This window comes from Peromyscus californicus, unplaced genomic scaffold (assembly GCF_007827085.1).
Source record: "Peromyscus californicus insignis strain IS unplaced genomic scaffold, ASM782708v3 Scaffold_12__1_contigs__length_115047231, whole genome shotgun sequence".
NCBI lineage: Eukaryota > Metazoa > Chordata > Mammalia > Rodentia > Cricetidae > Peromyscus > Peromyscus californicus.
The window spans coordinates 76,423,725-76,444,545 of NW_026294413.1; the positions used below are offsets into that span (position 1 = coordinate 76,423,725).

Here is a 20,821-nt window from a genome sequence, read left to right on the forward strand (position 1 = left end):
ACAGGGGACGCCAGCGTACGCGTTTTTTGCTGAATTTTGGGCCTCGCCACCCGCCGTCCGCCGTCACGTGCGGGCCGCAGCGGCCGCGTAGTCAGGTGGGGACGGGCTGAGCCGGGTGCCAGCCAAGGCAGGAAGGGAGGTGGCTGTCGAGCCATTCTTAAAGGGGCCCCGAGAGATCCTGCGGCGACGGGCCGCCGACGGCCGGAAGGAAAATGGTGAGTGGCGGCGGAGGGCGGCACCGCGGGGCTGGGCGGGCTCGCCGGCCCTTCCCGACTTCCAGCCGCGGCCTGGAGGACGCCCCGGCCGCGGGCCGGCGGTTGGAACGTGGCCTCCGCGTGCACAGGGCTCTGGCCCTTGTGGTCCCCGCGGCGGAACGGGCTGGGCCTGAGGGGCGGCGTTGGTGGCGAGCGCTTGGGTTCTGATTGCATTCTGGCCTCGTCCAGGCTTCGCTCTGCTCGCGTCCCCCAGTGTCCCGCTGAATAGCTCCTGATCTCCGCATTCTTCCAGTCGAGGCCATTGGAACCCATGTGACCCGAGGGTCTCTGGTTTCGCCTTTAAGCAGCTGTCAGAGATTTAGTTTTGCGGCGCCTGGGGCTGTGGCTTCTGTTCCTCTTGACGATGGACCCCCCAAGCATAAAATAAAGTGGAGATTTAAGTCAGTTGCCATCAGGGATCTTCTGGATCCTTTTAAAATACGACCAAGTTCCATGGAAACAGCAACAGGAAAACACTGTTGTTATCCTTAACTCCTCTCTTGGGAACCACTTCCATCTAGCTGCTAGATTCTAGCAGATCTTGCCGAGGTCACTGAACCCAGGAAACTCGTGGGTTTTCATCATTACGACCTTTAAGCCACATTCCAGGGTGTTGACAACTCAGACTTGAAGCATTCCTTTTTTCATACTTCCCCCTAGGCTTCAGGGATTCAGAACTCCTGGCTTTCCTCCTACTTCTGCTGATGCATCTGTTTCCCTTGGATTCCCCTCTCCATTTCCTGGTCTGTGCTCATAAGAGCCCTAGGCTCCATCCTGAGGCTTCATTTTCTATTGTATTTCCCTTTGCTGAATTCCTGGCTTCGGTTACCACCTACTTTGAGTTGACTTGTGAGTTCCTATCTCTGACCTTACTGCTGAGATTCAACCAGAAGTTATATTCCACTTTTTGGTTAATATACTCAGGAAGCATGGCACCACACAGATGCCACAGAGGCTCTTCAGCTTGTCCCAAAAGAACTCTCATAGTTTTTCCTTCACATCTGGTCTTCCTTCAGCCAGAATTCTGTAACTTGGTTAAAGGTCCCATTTGTTTCTGCTACACAAGCCATAAATCTTTGTAAGCCTTTATTTCCTCCATATTGAATCTAGCCCAATTCCTATGTAGCGGCTAAGGGAAAGAGCTGTAAAGGTCAGGCTACCTGGTCGCTTCCTGAGTCCACTACCTATATGTCTTTGATTTGGGGGGAAGATGCTTGTAGCCTGTCTAAGCCTTACATTTTCTGCCAAATGGGGATGGTGTTAGTGTAGGTGAGATGATTTGGAACATGAAGCGGGAATCAGCCTCATGCTACAGACATAGGAACTTAACTGATGTCACTCACTTCTATATGCTGCTCTTCAATCTCTCAGCTGCTTGTCATTGTTGTCTCTTATCTGAAGTGGTCTTGCTGGTCACTGGTGCTGCCATGTTCTTCTTGGCTCGATGCCATTTACTGCATATCATGACAAATATGATCTTATCAAAATTCAAATGTGGCCATGTTGATAGCTTCCATTTGCTGATGGGATAGAAATCTGAGTACCTACAGGCCATTACCTAGCCTTGGTTCTCGATCCCGTTCATTGTGGACACCTTAGTCCCACTGTCATTTCATGATTTAGGCTGCCATGCTCACTTGAATCACTTTAGATGGCTTTTACTGGGGCCACGATGTTCTTCACCACACATCAGTTTCAAAGCATCTTGTGGTTCTCCATTCAACCTTTATCATAGGTGCCAGTTTTGATATAGATTTCTTCTCTGCTAGTCTATAATGTAAGCTAGCACTTACACACCAATAAATGAACATTTGAGCTCAACTAAGTAACACTTGCCACCTAGAATTGTTTTTATAACTTTGTACCCATTCTTAAACGCTTCCAAGTGTAAACAAGAGTAAGAGTTGGCTAAGCCTGAGTCCATTCCCTTCTCTCCCCACCCTTTTCTTCTCTCCCTCACCCTTTCCTTTTTAGAAGAGATAATCGATCCTCCTGCCTCAGCCTCTAAGTGCTGGGATTACAGACGTGCTACCACACCTGGTTTCTGAGTCTTTCTTGTAAGATGGGTTTTTGGCTTTGTTGTGGCATTGGGAAGGGAGAAAACACACTGAATTACACAGAGTAAATCAAAGCATGTTTTCACCTTTTCCACCGTGCTGGGGGTCACATGAGGCAAGTATCTTACAAATAGAGTTACACACTGAGCATGTTTGCATGGGTTTCTGAGCCTGTGATGTCAAGCTTACGCTTGTGGCTCTTATTATCAGGGTGTCAAATTGGTTTTGTCTAAATAAAAATCAAAAGTTTTTATTAGTTTCATTAATTCTATCTTTGATCAAAGTAGATTGAATCAGCTTCAGGCGGTTCCCTGTGACTTAGTATCTCTCTAAAGAGAAGTAGAAAACTGAAAATTCATATTCCAGCAGTGGTTATTTTCTATTGGCTAGTGCCTTTGGCTGGGGTATACTTCCTGATTGATTGTGTAATTGCACATCCTATGATACATGTCACATCTTACTGATTAGCAGAGTTCAGAATTTTTTTAAAGTATTTATTTTTATTTCATTTGCATTGGTGCTTTGCCTGCATATGTGTCTGTAGGAGGGTGTTGGATCCCCTTGAACAGGAGTTAACAGACAGTTGTGAGCTGCCATGTGGGTGCTGGGAATTGAACCTGGGTCCTGTGGAAGAGCAGTCAGTGCTCTTAAGCACTGAGCCATTTCCAGCCCCCAGAGTTCAGAATTTTAAAGACAGTTAAAATGATAGCCATTTCCTGCTTTAGTGGATGTTGTCTTTAATCCAACAGAGGATCAAGCACCTAGGCTTCCATTACTTTTTTTTTTTAACTTAAAATTGGAAGCCTTAATGATTTGAGGTTCTGATGAGAAGTGTCCAAATTTTCTTGAAAGAGAAGGGGAAACTTCTCTATGAAAAGTCCAAAGTAAGTGAACTTTTTGCAACTTGACTCAAACCAACTGTAAAAAAATGTAAAGAAATGAGGAGATCTGAACACTAATTAGGTGAGAGACTAGAATTCTGGGAGGGTTTTTAAAGCAGAACACCTTTACTATGTTTGTGTTTCTGGTGACACATGATGTCTTTCAAATGACGAATGGTGCAATATTGCCAGGTGAATGACTTGTAAGACATGTCTGGGTAAGACAGTCCTTTGGGGTGTTGTTGATGTATTGTAGGCAGTGAAATGCAGATGGTAGTGATTGGAGCTGGATGATTGATACATAGGATTTCACAATTCTGTTCTCCACATTGGTGTAGTTTGGAAGGCTCTTTTCATTCATTTTATTTTTTTCCTTTCTTGGAGACAGGGTCTCACTCTGTAGCTCCAGCTAGGCCCAAACTCAGAGATCTTTCTGCCTCTTCCTCTCTAGTACCAGCATTAAAGATGTGCACCATCATACCTGGCTGATTTTGCAGTTTTGCCTACTAAAAGCATCATAGCATGTCATGGTGGCACACACTTGCAATATCTATGCTACTGGAGAGGCCAAAGCAAGGAGGATCCCAAGTTTAAGCCAGCTTGGACAACAAGAGAAAATCCCCTGTCAAAAACCAGCCAGCCAAGGGCTGGGGCGATGGATGAGTATTTAAAGTAATTAATTACTGCATAAACACAAGGATATGAGTTCGAAGCCCTGGAACTATGAAAAGCCAGGCACTGTAGCATGTGTCCATAATCTCAGTGATCCAACAGCCAGGTTCGGGAGGCAGAGGCAGTAGAATGCACAGAAGCTCACCAGCTAGCTAACCTTTGCACATAGTATGCAGAGGGATCCTGTCTCAAATATTGGAAGACTAAGACTAGCACCCAAAGTCATCTTCTAGCCTCCATGTGTACACTGTGGCACATGTATGCCCAAATTCACACAGATATATGTATATGCACATATAGTTTCTATCTATGCACCCAAAGACAAAACCAGCTAACTAAACAACAACAAAACAGCCAGATATAATACTCATACCCTGGAATTTAGGAATCTGAGGCAAGAGACTTGCAAGTTCAAGGCCAGCCTGAGGTACATAGTAAGCTCCAGGCCAACCTGGACTACTCACCAAGATTCTCAAACAAAACAAAAAACAAAAAGCAAAAACAAAGTAAAACAAAAATATAAAACTACTTCTTTCCTCTTGTTTGTGGCAATAAATTGCACCACTGAAAGAAGAAAGCATTTAATGATTTTCTTGCCAGATTTCTGGGGAAGATCTATTAGTATTTCTTCATAATCTCTAAGCATTTCTTTTGGCTTTTATATTTATTTCGTCTGCTTTTGCATATATATATATATATATATATATATATATATATATAATTTTTTTTTTTTCTTTTTCAAGGAAACAGATTTATTGAGTGTACTACAAGGGGCAGTGGGCTGGGTAGTAACCAGAGTATTGCCTGCTTTTTTGTTTCGTTGTTTTTTTAAGACAGGGTCTTTCTACATAGCCCTGGCTGTCCTGGAACTTGCTCTGTAGACCAGGCTGGCCTTGAACCCAGAGAGATTCTACCTCTGTCTCCCCCGCCAGTGCTAAGATTAAAGGCATGAGCCACCATGCCTGGCTTTTTTGTTCTTTTGTTTGTTTGTTTTTGTTCTGTCCTGGAACTCACTTTGTATACCAGGCTGGCCTTAAGTTCACAGTGATCCTCCTGCCTCTGCTCCCCCAGTGCTGGGATCAAAGGTGTGCACCACCACTGCCCGGCTAAAGATTTATTTATGAATGTATTTTATGTTTGTGTGTGCTCTGTCTTCATGCACACCACAAGAGGGCATCAGATTCCATTACAGGTGGTTGTGAGCCACCATGTCGTTGCTGAGAATTGAACTCAGGACCTCTGGAAGAACAGCCAGTGCTCTGAACTGCTGAGCCATTTCTTCAACCCCCTTTTGTATATTCTTTAATTTTTTTTTTTTTTTTTTTTTTTGGTTTTTCGAGACAGGCTTTCTCTGTGTAGCTTTGCGCCTTTCCTGGAACTCGCTTTGGAGACCAGGCTGGCCTCGAACTCACAGAGATCCGCCTGGCTCTGCCTCCCGAGTGCTGGGATTAAAGGCGTGCGCCACCACCGCCCGGCACATTCTTTAATTTTATGTCTTTGTATTCACCTAAGATATAAATTGTTCATTTTTACTGTCAGGTTTATTTTTATTTTCCTCTTAATTGTGAAACTCCCAAACAGTAAAATGATTTTCCCGTCTTGCCACGCAGTGTGAGATGCTCACGCAGGTGACGGCCCTTCACTTCCACATTTCTCCCTTCCTCTCTACTTCACATGCGATGCTTGTCAATGTGTGCTTGGGTTCTGAAGTATTTATTAACCAAAAAGAAAGTTAAAGTAAGCTTGTATTAGAGATGAACAGGTATAACTAACCCATGTAGATCCAAAAGGTGGTAGATTTGAAAGTTCTTTAACATGCACAAATATTGAAGTCATGTCATTTTAAGTGTATGTATCCCCCCTCTCTCTTGTAGAGTGAGTCTTTGGTGGTTTGTGATGTTGCTGAAGATTTAGTGGAAAAGCTGAGAAAGTTTCGTTTTCGAAAAGAAACCCACAATGCTGCCATTATAAGTAAGCTGAAGTTGCCTCAAAACTCTGACGTTAGTTTGTGTTCTCTTACAGTCCTTTGAATGTGCCAAGCCTTTAGACCGCAACAGTTCTTCTTCACCTGCTGTATTTGTCACTGTTACCTCTGCAAGTTAAGAAACTGCTCGTTCTGTTGCCATAGATAGCACCCCCCCCTCGGGAGACGCTAATTGTCTTGATCACTTGAGGAATGAGGGTTCCATTTGTAGGGATCCATGAATCTTTGTATGGCTCCGAGGGCTAACATTTGCCCACACCTAAATGGTAAAGTTCAGCGTTGAGCCTTATTCTAATTCTACACTAAACTTTAGTTTCAGGGAGAGTGCTTTACTTGTTTTCGTAGCTAATACTTCATGGGAGATGATTTAGAAAGATGAAGGAAGGTTGAGGGAGTGAAGATGTAAAAGTATAGTCATACTTTTGCATAACAGAGATCCATCAGGCAGGTGTGTATCAGATCAGGTGGTGACACCTTATGAATTTTGGTTCTGTTACAAATAAATATTATCATGTGGTCCTATGGGTCTCTTTTTTTCATGTGGTCCTATGGGTCTCTTTTTTTTTTAAATGTATGAGTGCTCTGTCTGCATGTGTGCCTACATGCCAGAAAAGGGCATCAGGTCTCATTATATGTGGTTGCTGGGAATTGAACTCAGGACCTTTAGAAGAGCAGCCAGTGCTCTTAACCGCTGAGCCATCTCTCCAGCCCCTTTTTATGTTTGTTTGGTTTTTTTTTTTTAAATGGTGATAGGGTTCTTTTTTTTTTTTTTTTTTTAAGATTTATTTATTTTAGTATACAGCATGTATGACTGCAGGTCAGAAGAGGGCACCAGATCTCATTATAGATGGTTGTGAGCCACCATGTGGTTGCTGGGAATTGAACTCAGGACCTCTGGAAGATCAGTCAGTACTCTTAACCTCTGAGCCATCTCTCCAGCCCTGGTGATAGGGTTCTTAATGGGGAAAATGTATAATAGTGCCATTTACCCCAACAGATGAGGCTGTTTGAAGTCCTAGTGTATGTCCTTAGAATTTAATGTGAATTTAGTGCAAACTCAAGCATAGTTAACTCTTTAGACAGGTAGAAAAGAATAAAGGCATAGAGGACCTAAGTTTACTCTGATTTGGATTTGGATTATGTCAGTTATATTTGAACAGAGGTTGAATCGATAATTCACTTTCTTAGAATAATGACCATCTGCCATGAAATTGTAATGTTGGAGAAGCTAGGGGGTCTTGGGATTTCTTTCTCCTAAGCCCTGGTGAGCTTTTCTTTGGCAGTTCTAACCATGTTGCACATAGACAGTCTCAGTCAGTTAGTCTTTCAAGTCTCCTTTTATTTAGACAGTTGTGCTGGAGTCCCAAAGTTCTCCGTACATGCAGTACATGTGAGGAGTTGATAAGAGTCTAAATAAGCATGTTCCATGTTGGGAATTCTACCTGGAAATGTAAAGCTAATACTTACATGTGTTTATGCTGTGTTTCTTGATGTCTTAGTTTTTGGTGCTCCCCTCCCTTCATATAGACTAAAGCTGCATAGATTGGACAGTCAAGGTCACCTAGAATCGCACTTTACTTATATTGTATTTTCCTTGTAGTGAAGATTGACAAGGACAAACGCCTGGTGGTACTGGATGAGGAACTTGAGGTTTGTTTAATGAGCTAAATACAATTTCTATAGTTAAGCAATTATTGTTGTCCAAACAATGCTATGTTAGTTACATGTACTAAAACAAGTACTGGACCTCCTTAAATACATGCTAATTTTACATGAAAAGCGTGGGCTGATTGTTGGTCTTGCTGATTTAACTGCCTTCCTTAAAGCTTTAATGAGATCCAGTGTTGGAGGTCTGCACCTAGTAAAGATGAGTTAGCTTCCTAACTGATGAGCTGTGCAGAGTGGTATCAAACTAACGCCAGCCACTGAGTGTTTAGTAGAATTCCTGTTTCCTCTGAGGTGCTGCTTTGTCACTCAGTGTCTCTTGACAATTGGAACATAAACATAGAAGGAACACTGTCCTTCAGCCCTGTGTTTTGTTAGTAGAAGTAATTTTGTGATGCGATAACAGATTCATAGCTCTTAGCAGAATGGGTGCTCAGCAGATCTTTGGGGAAGGACATGCTTCAAAGTTTTCTTTTCTCTCTGGTGCCAGGGCATCTCCCCAGATGAACTTAAAGATGAACTCCCTGAGCGGCAACCTCGATATCCTTTTCTAAGTGGTTTGGAAAGAGTTTTGTTAGTCACCAGGATTTTATTTATGAATCCATTTGTTAAACTTCCAAAAGACATTTTATATGCCATGAAAACAGAATGGGGGACTGTTGGGAGAAGGAGGGAACAGTGAGGGGGGAGGGAGGGACAAATGTGAGCGGAGTACTAAATATATGAATGACTAAGAAGTTAATAAAAGGATAAAAACATATCTTAAAGGGCCCCCCTCCACATCATGATCACATTAAAATATGTATGCATGTAGTAGATAAGAAAAAGGAAAGTTGATGTATTAGATTTCTTTTTAAACAGTTCTCTTTAAATGTGCACATAGTAAAAACTGAGAAAGAAAAAGTCCACATTAAATCTGGACTTTTAACAAGTTTCTTTTTGAGAAGCTGCATGATTTTATAATTTGCCTTTGGGGCCTATTTTGTAGAACGATATCAAAAGTGTGGTGTTTAATGAATGAGGCCATTCATTAGCTCAAGTGTTGACTGTTGCCTGTCTTGGAGCTGTGACTTTCATTTCTTTAACTTGAGAAAAACCTTCATTGTGTATAGTTATAAATACCAACATGATGATGGAAGAGTTTCCTACCCTCTGTGTTTTATCTTCTCCAGTCCTGTTGGTGAGTCAGTCTCTTTAATAATGTGTACTTGGCTTTGATCCAATTGAACCATCTTCTGCTAGACAGATTTTTGCTATTTATAAAGATGAAATTGTTGAATATCCTAAATTGAGGTCAGCTGATGTTTGTGTTTGTGCACATACCGTGTACACTCTAGAGAGCAGGTACTGTGAAGTGTCGTCTCTCAGGATGCACTTACCTCTGCTGGTTAATTCCTAGAAGTATAATTGTTGAGTTAAATCATACATTTTAATGATTCAGAAATACAATGACACCTTTTACAATCAGAAGTATATATTTTAATCTTGTTTAAGTATGTGATCTTTGTGTGACCATGGTAATATGCTTATGTTTATCTTTTTTTAAAAAAGTTACTAGTGATATACCTGTAATCTTGAAGATGGTCCTTGTACTATCAAAATTAAAATAGTGCTGAATAAAGTTTTTAAGTGTCAAGACTCTAAAAATCAGGATCTATGGAAACCTAGAACCATTTTTAATGATCTGCTCACTTTGAATTGTATGTCTTTGTGCAGGCAATGTACAGTGGAAGAATCACAGTTTAGCCATGTACATTTAGACCAAAGCTTTTGTAAACTTAGTAGCAAAGGAAATCCTAAACAAATCTTTGTGAGAGATAAAAGTAATGGAAACCATTACCTTTTCAAAAGCTACCCTTTGTCTCTGTGCTGATGTCTTCCAGGGTGCAAGCCTGAGCAGCAGATGATGTATGCTGGGAGTAAGAACAAGCTAGTCCAGACAGCTGAGCTAACCAAGGTAGTATCTGTGTTGGACATGCTTCCTTTAGAGTACAGGGCAACAGCTGAGCAGCTGGTCCAGATGTATTCTCTATAGCTGAAGCCATGTCGACTAATGTGGTCCATAGTATAAGGCTTTGTATTCGTGGGAAAGAGAACTATAGTAATCTTTGAACCAACGTGTGTTTTTAAAATAATTCAATTAGAAAAAAATTACTTTTAAAATGTGAGCAGCTTCAGAAAAGCTACTGTAACCATGCCTGTAAAGCCAGCACTGGGGAAGCTGAGGCAGAAGGATCATGAGTTCAAGGCTAATTTGGGCCACATAATGAGATTACCTTAAAAAAAGAAGAAGAAGAAAAGAAAAGGTCATGGTAACTGCTGAGCTAGTAAGTCTTTTATACTATCTGCACCCTAATGTACTAGATCTAACATTTCAATGTACACATTACTTTTATAATTCTGTAATCTCATTCTGTACAGGTGTTGAGATTGACGATCATATTTCTGTAAATAAGAAAACAGGCTCACTGGATAATGAGACTTACCCCCAAGCCTCACAATCTGAGCTTGATTCCTAGGACACACATGGTAGAAGCAGAGAACCAATTCCTGCAAGATGTCCTCTGACCTCCATACACATAGGGCTCATATGTACAGACATGTGCTTCCACACAAACACACACACAAATACAAGTGTCATTTTAAAGGTAAAAACAAAGAAAAGCAGGTTCAGAAGATGAATGACTTGCTTAGGGTTATGTGTTAGTTAGAGCTAAGATTCAGATTTACATCTGGTTCCACGTCCCATCTGTGTGCTGTAATACCTCATCTCCCTCTAGCCTTGTGCTCTCTGGACTGTGAATTCAGATTCCTGCTGGGTAACTCTAACTGTGGACTTTGAGTGTAGCCTTATCAAATTAGTCAACAGCTGGTGTTAACATCTGATACTCAAACTGTGGAAGATTGGCCTTATGTTTCTTCAGCTCCTGGCTAGGTTGATTTTAGATACATACGTATGCTTGGCTGTCTTTTCTAATGGGCAAGGTTTACATAATTGCTCTTTTAACATGTATGTGCCACTTTAGAATTTGTGGTTTTAAAAGAACATAGGTTTTATGCCATCTTGATTTCTACACTTTGGTAACTTAAGTATTTAGCATTGGAAAGAAGGTAAATATTAGCCGGGCAGTGATGGCACATGCCTTTAATCGCAACTAGCACTCATGAGGCAGAGGCAGGTGGATCTCTGTGAGTTCGAGGCCAGCCTGATCTACAGAGCTAGTTCCAGGACAGCTAGGGCTGTTACACAGAGAAACCTTGTCTTGAAAACAATAACAACAACAAAAAGAAGTTAAGTATTACCAAAAATGGACATCTAATTTACTCAGATTAAGTCATGGTCATGACCAATATGAAGGAAACAGAATGTGGTATTTAATACTCAGTACAATGTAGGGATTTTTTTTTTAAAGTGATGGAATATGAATGACTTCAGTTTGTTTGTTTTTTCCTTCCTTAAGGTATTTGAAATAAGAAACACTGAAGACCTAACTGAAGAATGGCTACGTGAGAAACTTGGATTTTTCCACTAATGTGAACTTCTGTGTTTCTAAAGTATTTATGTATTAACCTGACCATACTGGAACCAGACATAAATAGTTAATTTATGCCTAAAAATGCACTGTTACTTACAGTCTGTTTCCTGCAGTAAAGAAACTTCATTTGTGCAGTTTGAACAAAGGGAAATCATCTTCATAGTAATGGAACTTTGTGAAGTGTTTCCTTGTGTTTGTCATTGTTAGCTGGACCACTTTTCTCCGGGGTGACTAATTTCTGTAATTTATGATTCGGAATGACTGTTTGCAGACACTATTGGAAGGTGGGTATTAGACTGTGATGGACTCAGGTCCTCCTTGGACCCCTCCTGGGTACTGGCAGTTTAGAAGTGCAGAGAGCACCTCATCGCTTGGCACATCAGCCAGGTTCATGGGCTAAGGTGACTGACGCTGAGCCAGGAGTCGTGACTGCAGGCCTCTGCTGCACTCCCTAGTCCTCCTTCGCTCTTGGTCTCCTGTGGCTTTTTAATCAAGTGTGGAATCTACATCAATCACTCGTTCTTAAGGTCTGGGAGTTCGATTTTATGGTAGAGTTATGATTATTAGGTTTTCTTCTTATGGGAAGTAGAATTAATTCTAGTCTTAGAAACTGGTGAGTTATAGAATCAAGGGCTTCGTTCCTGGTTGTGTCACTAATAGGGAGCTTAGAATGTAGCTTGATAACACTATAAAGCATCTCCTAATGTCTTGTGAGCACTGTTTAATATGTTAATACTGTGCCTTTGATTTGTCAGCATTAACATTAGCTTAAGACTTCTACACTGCCAGTATTCTAGATTTGGTGAAATTAATACTTTTTTAAAGGGTTCAAGTAAAACAATTTTCTAATATGTATAACTGAAGTTTGTAATAAAACCAACTTGTTATTTTTAAAATTCCAACTGTCTGCCCAAAGTCGTGAATATATATGGTAGGTGAGAGTTATAATTTGGGGTATATTTACTGTTAGTTTTGTGCCATATGTAAGCATTATTTAAAAGTTTGGTCATAGTTAATAACACATCAATAGATGTCATACCTTTTATTCTAAATGTCAGAAGAAATTCTAATATGGACAAAGCCGGTCATGTTAGATGGTGACACCATTGTTAGGAAGTGAGGCTTATAATGTACTTGCAGTTATTATGTTACACTTAAGAAAACATGTAAGAAACTGCTGAGTCATAATTTGATTTAAAGAGAAAAGTAGAGAGACTGTAGAGGCTGAGCAAAGTTTTATATTAAGAAAGTAATTATTTTGAGCTGAGCAGTGGTAGTGCACATGCCTTCCATTCTAGCACTTGGGAGGCGAAGGCAGGCTGATCTCTGAGCTCGAGGCCAGCCTGGTCTACAGAGCAAGTTCCGGGACAGCCAGGATTACACAGAGAAACCCTGTCCCAAAAAAACAAAACAAACAAACAAAAAAATCATTTCAAAACTAGCAAAAGCATTTTTATGTTGGCACGTGTTCATTGCAAAGTATTTGTCTTATTTAGGGCTCTGTACCAGCTTTACTGGAGGAGAGTAGTTGAACTTTCACGGTGGAATAGGGTGTGCTGTATTCCTAGCTGTGTGTTCACGAACCTGTGTGTCAGGAAGCAGTACAAGTGCTAGAGGAGGTGTTTGCATTGGCTCTGAATGGAAATAAAGTTGCTTTATTTCGGTTTCTAGAGAGTGAGAAAACTTCACCCAAGAGGTTTAAGAGTTCACCATATAGGTATTTTGTTACAGGCTAGAGAATAGCTTGCTTATAATCCTACAGAAGGCAAATGAGGTCCAAGTAGAGAGTAACTTTAATGTTTTTTGAATGAAGCAAATAAGCTTTTGTCTCACCTGATTGCGTGAGCACTCTGTTGAAAGTCATGCTGCCAGAGTGTCCGTTTCTAATGCAGTACTTCATTTGGGCTTGCGGATTTCACTTAGTGTCCGTTTTTAATGCAGTACTTCATTTGGGCTTGCGGATTTCACTTAGTTTTGGAAATTAGACCTGCCAAACACAGGACTCTTACCTCCAGATCTCTAGCAGCAACACAGAGGGTGGTCAGCAGCTTCCTTTTTAAGCTTGTCTGACCCTTCCCAAGAAATGTGCCTTCTGCAAGGCCGCATATTGGATTGGGGCATCAATAGAACATTTTTATTCTGTCTGTCCTTAGGCAGGTTTGTAAGTCTTATGCTCCAAAGTAGTTCTCAAATATTTATATAAGTTTCCCTTTACATTCTTTTAAAGTATTTTCATTCTTTTTCTACCTTTCCATAAAGAGTATGTCCAGATTTCATAATTCCAGCTTTTACACTCCATGTCTTTCTGGAACAACCATTCCCACTCAGCCTTAAATCTTAATCTTTCCTTTTTGGAAGCCACTCTTTCCAGGAACCTCTTTGTTTTGTAAGTCAGCTTTGGTTTGGAATTTCTGATCTTACCTAAGTTGTGCATAGCATCTAATGTCAGAACCAACTAAGAATCACAGTATGTATTTAGTAAGTTTTTGTGACACAGAAGTGACGTATGAAGAAAGGTATTCTCAGGTTACTGTGCTGAAATTCCAAAATGTCTGACTTTTGAACAGTAATCACTTTGTTCTGATATTGAAACAATTATGTTAGGAAAAAAGCTGGTTGACTGTTTTGTTTAATGGACTTCTGAACTCTGAATTGTCTATCTGGATGCCTAGTGCAGTTAAACATTCTCTTGTGTGAGGGCTGTTGTTAGATTGTTTGTCATTAGTAAATAATCTGTCGCAAAATGCGTGTGAGCATTTCCCTCCCTTTGTCCCCTATTGTCAGGAGACAAGCTGAGCCATAAACTATACCCTGCTCTGACACTTTCACCAACCGCTTCCAGTTAGAGGACTTTATTGCCAAATTAAACTTGGCTCTCATCCTGTCCAGATAGAAACTGAGGAAGTGCACAAAAGACATGTTCAGACACTTGTAAAACTTGTGTGACGGCATCATTCTGTATATGGACTAGTGAATAGATATTTTCATAAGGGTTGAAATGCCAATATTTGGGAAGTAGAGAGTAGAGTCTAGTCTGTCAGTTCTATCGAGTGTTAATATAGCTGTACTCCTTATTTGTTTTGGAGACTGATAATACTGGAGTCCATAAAGTTTGAACCTTTACAACTTATGTGAAGAAATGTTGCAAACATTTCTGGATGGATCTTATTTTGTATTTCTGGAAGAATGTAAATACTCCTAGGCCTCTTCATGCTGATGGTTCCCAGGCAAATGTTTCTTGTTAGGCCGTTTGACATTTCAGATCAGTGATCATATTCCTGTGATGTTTAAAACAATTACATTAAGCTTGTGGTATTTTTTGCGTTTTAGAATATAAATACTTGAATATTGTTTGAGCTCACTAACATGCCAGGGCAAGTCCCACTGATTTTGATGGTCCAATATAATCTCATGCAGGAGGCTTGAAACATTGGTGGCTTAGTCTCGTGGGTTGGACAGTTCTCTGTTGTTGTTCGAGAACACCAACAATTGGCACCATGTCTTCAGCTGTGCTTTCAGTCTGCTAGTTCATGCCGCATGTTTATTTTGGAGTCCTTTGGTAAGCATGGTGCTTGTACTGGTTTCAATAAAATGCTAACATGAAAGGACTTCTAGTGTTTCATTTTTTACCTGCCCTCCACCATCTCTCTGTAGCTACGGATGCCTGCCTGTCAGTTTCTATAGGGGAAAACCAAGTAACGACAATAATGAAAACCAGGAATCCTTGGGCAACTTGTTGGAAGGAAAACATGATGACATGAAACTTTCTAAAACACAGTCTGATGCAAAAATGATGGATTTGTAAAAATGTCAGTGAAAAGCAGTAGAGGCAGAAGAACTGGTTCCAGACGATGAAGCTAGTCTTGAAAGGGGGAATTAGAAGTTAGGAGGTCTGTGTGCCTCCAAGCAGTCGTGTCAGAGGTCCTGTTATTGGAAATAGTGTCATTGTTTATAATCATGCATTGAAGACCCATCCTGCTCTAGGGACTGGACTCCAGAGTATATGCCCGGGGTGTCTGGTAGAATGGATAAATACAAACCAAATCACTAAAATGCTCAGTGGCTGCTTTACCATGTACTACTTGTGATTTCATCTGCTAATTGTCACAATTTGTTTTGGTTATGAAAGGAGTAATTAATGCTTTCCTGTCTTTAAGAATCTCAAAAGGATGGGGCTGGAAAGATGGCTCAGAAGTTAAGAGCATTGGCTGCTCTTCCAGAGTTCAATTCCCAGCAACCACATGGTGGCTCACAGCCATCTATAATAAGATCTGGTGCCCTCTTCTGGCCTGCAGCCATACATGCAAGCAGAACATTGTATACATAAAAAAATCTCAAGAGAACTGGCCACAGTCCTTATTTCTCAAATTTGATCACTTAGCTACTCAAAGAACCACTTTTTTTTTCTCTCATTATTTTGCCTTCACTAAAAAGTATGTCTTTCCCCCAACCCCCAAATCCTTGTTAGTTTTCAACAACAGAAAGTATCTAAGCTCTCAACATGGGCCCAGAGTGGTTTGCGGGAGTGGACACTGCATCTCAGTGCAGTGTATCTGTAGCTATATCAAGGGCCAGTTAGGTGGAAGGTCTGGACACTGCATCTCAGTGCAGTGTATCTGTAGCTGTATCAAGGGCCAGTTAGGTGGAAGGTCTGGACACTACATCTCAGTGCAGTGTATCTGTAGCTGTATCAAGGGCCAGTTAGGTGGAAGGTCTTCCTGCTGAGCATCCTGTGCTTTCAGAGTTTTTATGGGGATTGGAAAGTTTGGTTTCCAGCACCTAGGTTAGACATAACTGTCTTGAACTCTAGCTCTGGGGGATCTGATGCCTTTTTCTAACTTCTACAGGTACTTGGCGCGCGCGCGCGCACACACACACACACACACACACACACACACACACACACACACGAATGAAAATGCTTAAGAAAGGAATTCATGGTCTGAGCTGCTACATGTTAGATTTGTGATCCACCTGGAATTCGTGGTGTACAAGATGTGAAGAGGCCGAGGGGTGGCTTCACACACTCACATGTAGACATGCTTCTATTAAATTTAATTGACCGTTGAGGTGAGAGTGCATTTCAGATTCCTCATTTTATATCACTGCATATTTATATTTCTGTCAGTGTTACACTATTTTGACTTTCCTAGCTTTGTATTAATTTAGCATTAAGGATATGAGTTCTCAATGATCAGATCTTGAAGTAGTTACCAACCCTGGCCACTGACTAGTATATATAACTTGGAATCCAAGTAGCTGCAATTTTCAGTGTTCTTTTATCTTTAAAAAATTTTATTGGTATGCCATGTGGTGGTGGCATACACCTTTAATCCCAGCCCTCAGGAGGCAGAGGCAGGAGGATCTCTGTGAGTTCAAGGCCAGCCTAGTCTACAGAGTGAGTTCCACGACAGCCAGGGTGTTACATAGAGAAACCCTGTCTCAAAATATAAATATAAATATAAATATAAATATATATATTGGTGTTAGTGTGTGGATACCCACTACAGCAATTGTATGAAGGTCAGAGAACAACATGAACAACATGGAGAGTTGCCTCTTTTTATCTACCATGGTTTCTAGGGAAAGTTGTCCAACTTGCAAGAGCGCCTACCCGCTGCACTCTTGATAGCTCTTTTTTCAAACAATATTTTATTTATTCTTTCAGAATCCCATACAATATATTTGATCATATTCTCTCACCTGCCCCAACTCCTCTCAGCTCCTATCCAACAAAACTTCTACCTACCTAACTTCATGATTTTTCGCTCTCTTAAAAGAACAGACAAAAAAGCCATGGAGTCTAATTTGTGTCTGCTGAGCATGGCGCCTGCCTGGAGCATGGTTGATATGCTGTGTCGCTCCTTTGAAGAATACTGATGTACCTTCCTCCAGCCTCTTGGTTAGGGGTAGGACTTCATGCCTACTGCCTCTCCTCCGTGTCTGGCTTGAACATATACAGGTCTTGTGCATACTATCACAGACTCTGTGTTCATATGTACATCTCCCCTGGAAAATGCCATTTCCTTGAAGTTGTCCACCACCTCTTGCTCCTATAATCTTCCTGTCCCCTTTTCCACATAGATCTTTGATCCTTAAGGGAAGAAGTGTGATAAAGATATCCCAATAAAAAATTAGTAAATAGGTGTTTTTAAAAATGGCATGCCATTTAACTAAGCTATTGGTACTATTTAGATATTATGTTATATCAGGTTTAGAGTATAAGTTGCCCAATTAAATCACAAATTTTGAACTTTGGAAAGGGCAAGAAGCTGAATTTAACTAAATGAGTTTTGTGACTATATTGCAGAAAGGGATTAGTGTCTATAAATGATGTAATCTATCTTGTTGGTTTTGTTTTACAGAGACAGGGTCTCACTATGCAGCCCAGCCTGGCCTGGAATTCACCCTGTAGCTCAGGCTGGTCTCAAAATCCTGGTGATCCTCTTGTCTCAGCCTCCCTAGTCTTGGGATGACCAGAGTTAGATACCATGCCCAGCTGATGACTTCTTATGAATAAAACAAAGATTTCATTAAGAACATTAGGCTTCCAGTAGGCATTTTCTCCAGGGTAACAGCAGTACCACCATCTGTTTAAACAGTGTTTGTGCACTGTTAAAAAATGTTTGAGAATAACCTCAGAGTGTCTTCCAGATAAACTCTGAGGTGAGATCAAATTACCTGTATTTTTTTTGTCCTCATCTCCTTGTCTTAATTAGGGTGTCTATTGCTATGAAGAGACACCATGACCATGGCTACTCTTATAAAGGACAACATTTCATTGAGGCTGGCTTACAGTTTCAGAGGTTTAGGCCATTATCATGGCAGCATGCAGGCAAATGTGGTGCTGGAGAAGGAGCTGAGAGTTTTACATGCAGATCTGCAGGCAGCAGAAGCAGACTGTACTTGGGCATAGTTTGAACATATATGAGACCTCAAAACCCGCCCCCATAGTGACACACTTCCTCCAACAAGGTCACACCTACTCCAACAAGACCACACCTCCTAATAGTGCCACTCCCTATGGGCCAAGCATTCAAGTCTACAGGGGGTCATGCCTACTCTAACCACTTCCTCCCCTCCCTGGAAATATGTATATGGAGCTGGGGAAATAGCTTTGTGGGTAAAAGCATTTCCATGCAAATATGATTATCTAAGTTCAAATCCCTAGAACCAGTGTAAAAGTCATATGCATAGCATGAGTGTAATCCCAGTGTTCCTATAACAAGATGAAGACAGACCAGAGAAACCCTGGAAGCTCACCAGCCAGCTAGCCTGATGTAGAAAATGCAGGGGTAGGGGCTGGAGAGATGGCTCAGAGGTTAAGAGCACTGGCTGCTCCTCCAGAGGTCCTGAGTTCAATTCCCAGCAACCACATGGTGGCTCATAGCCTTCTATAATGAGATCTGGTGCCCTCTTCTGGCCTGCAGGGATACATGCAGACAGAACCTGTATACATAATAAATTAAAAAAAAAAAAAAAGAAAAAAATGCAGGGGTAAAATCAGGAAAGGACTGACCTCTGTGTGTGCTGTTGAACAGTGAAGGACTGACCTCCATATGTGTGCTATTGAACAGGCATGCCTGTAGTCTCACATAGTAGTGTGTGAGTATAATAAAATTTGTTCTAAAAAATGTATTTTTTTCAGCTGGGGCGGACAATGGTGGTGCATACCTTTAATCTCAGCACACAAGAGGCACTGGCAGGTAGACCTCTTGAGCTCGAGGCCAGCCTGGTCTACATAGTGAGTTCCAGGACACCCAGGACTGTTACACCGAGAAACCCTGTCTTGAAAAAACAAAAACAAAAACAAAAACAAAATGTAGTTTTCCATCTGAAAAGTATGGTAAATACAGAAATATGTAAAAATAGGGAAAATTTATTATTCTACTCTTTAAGATAATTAGCATTTTAATATAGATTACTTTCAATTTCCATGTATTTAAAAAGTATTGCATATGATACCCAAATCCAAATGATGATTAGTGTTTGATAATATTATCCATTAAGAACCGTATAAATGCGGGATGTGATGGTACATGCCCTTTAGTCCCATGTATGCCAGGCAAGTGCCACACTCCCAGTTCTAGCAATAGCTCTTTGAAAACTAGCAAAACATAAAATTGTTAAGTAAATCATGATGTATGTACTCAAAAGTATTAGGAGACTATTTGTAAGGTTGTTTTGTAGTGCCCATTTGTGAGCCCCCTCCCCCCACAAGACCGCCAAGGAGCCAATTTTCGATGTAAGAACGAAAGGTTTCGTTTATTCCGGCCGAGGCAGGGACCTCCCCAACACCACTTTACAGTAGGTGAGAAGAGGGAAGGTGCCGAGCACTCACTCTAAGGGGTTTATAGAGGGAAGGTTCGGGGGTAGGGATGAGGTAAGTATAAAGTTGCTAATTGCTAACAGGGCTCAGGGTATCTATAGAGACATAAGTTTTTATTCCCTGTGTCCTGTTTTTGTTGACACATTCAGATTTATTGTTGCAGTCTTACTCTCTTTTGAGTTCAACTTTTGGTCAATGGAGCCCATTACTCTTTATATCTTGTTTTGCCAAGTCTAGGATACACAGATTTATTGTCCCAGCCTTATCTTTACCACAGGTTCAACTTTTGGTCAATTCAAAAAAACGCTGGTCAGCAAATACCTTTGGAGGAAGAAGGGGGAAGGGGAAGGAACGTCTTTTAAGGTGGCTACTAATTTCTCTCTTTCAGCTACGAATTTCTCCCTTTCAGTTTTTTGTTTGTTTTTGAGACAGGGTCTCACTGTGTAGTCGTGGCCGCCCTGGAACGCACTATGTAGACCAGGCTGGTTTCGAACTCAAAGATATCTGCCTGCTTCTGCCTGAGAGTGTGGGGCATACATGAGCTACAAAGATGGTACTGAGAGGAAGTTAGCCTAAGTTGTTTACTCAGAGATTAGATACAAATGGTGCCGAGAGGAAGCTAGCTCAAGTCGTTTAAGCTGAGATAAGATATGAAGATCAGGAGATGATGTCAGTGCATTAACAACTCGTAAACAAGAAAATGAGTATAGTGTGACCTTTAAAATGATTGGTTGGTTCCTTCCCTCCCTCCCAGGGTTCTGAGGTTTCTGCTATAAAAGAGGCTTACTGCCTACCAGTAAAGGAGTTCTTGCTTGACTTGACTCCCGCTGTGTCTTTGTTGCTATGTCTGATTGTCTCCAGGTAAGAGGAAGGCTGGGGAACGGGCAAGTGGCACACTCCTCAGTTCCAGGCCACCTCTTCAGAGGTGACCTAAATTCCCGGTGGGGCAGGACCCCACATGAGAGATGGCTCAGCAGTTAAGAGTGCTTTCAGAGGACCCAAGTTCAGGAACCAGCACCCATGACAGATGCCTTACAACAGCCTGTAATTTCAGCTGCAGGGGATCTAACGCCCGCTTCTGTCCCACTCCCACCCCAAGATACCTGCACCATGAGTACAGACACATGCCTAAGTAAAACTAAAATCTTCAAAACCACTTGTTTCTTACATGGTAGGGGTGGTTTTCTGAAGAAAAAAAAATGTTCTAATATATTTGTCTTATCTTTGATTCTTGTGCTCCGTAGCTCACTGCTGTCCTCCTGCCTAGTCTCCCAACTAAAGAAGACTGGTGTCACTGACCCAGCAGATTCTTGGACCTCAACCTCACTTATATTATTGTAGCTCCATGTATTGCAAATTGATTAAAATCAGAGGAAAATATTGCTTTGTTTATGATACTGAGGATTAACTCAGGGCATTGCACATGCAAGGCAAATGCGCATT

The 20,821-nt window shown here is 41.2% G+C and overlaps 1 protein-coding gene across 2 annotated transcripts; it reads left to right on the plus strand.

The window, feature by feature from the left end:
* Positions 1-56: 56 nt before the first annotated feature.
* Gmfb (glia maturation factor beta) lies at positions 57-14,657 on the plus strand. 2 transcript variants are annotated; one of them, XM_052733428.1, is made up of 7 exons: positions 57-215; positions 5,739-5,835; positions 7,449-7,498; positions 8,004-8,053; positions 8,608-8,693; positions 9,397-9,470; positions 10,975-14,657. In XM_052733428.1, the coding sequence occupies exons 1-7, from the start codon at positions 213-215 to the stop codon at positions 11,044-11,046; spliced, it is 432 nt and encodes a 143-aa protein (XP_052589388.1). In that variant the 5' UTR covers positions 57-212; the 3' UTR covers positions 11,047-14,657. The 2 variants fall into 2 exon arrangements, with proteins under 2 accessions (XP_052589388.1, XP_052589389.1); XM_052733429.1 differs by having other exon boundaries at positions 61-215; positions 8,611-8,693.
* The last annotated feature ends 6,164 nt before the right edge of the window (positions 14,658-20,821 follow it).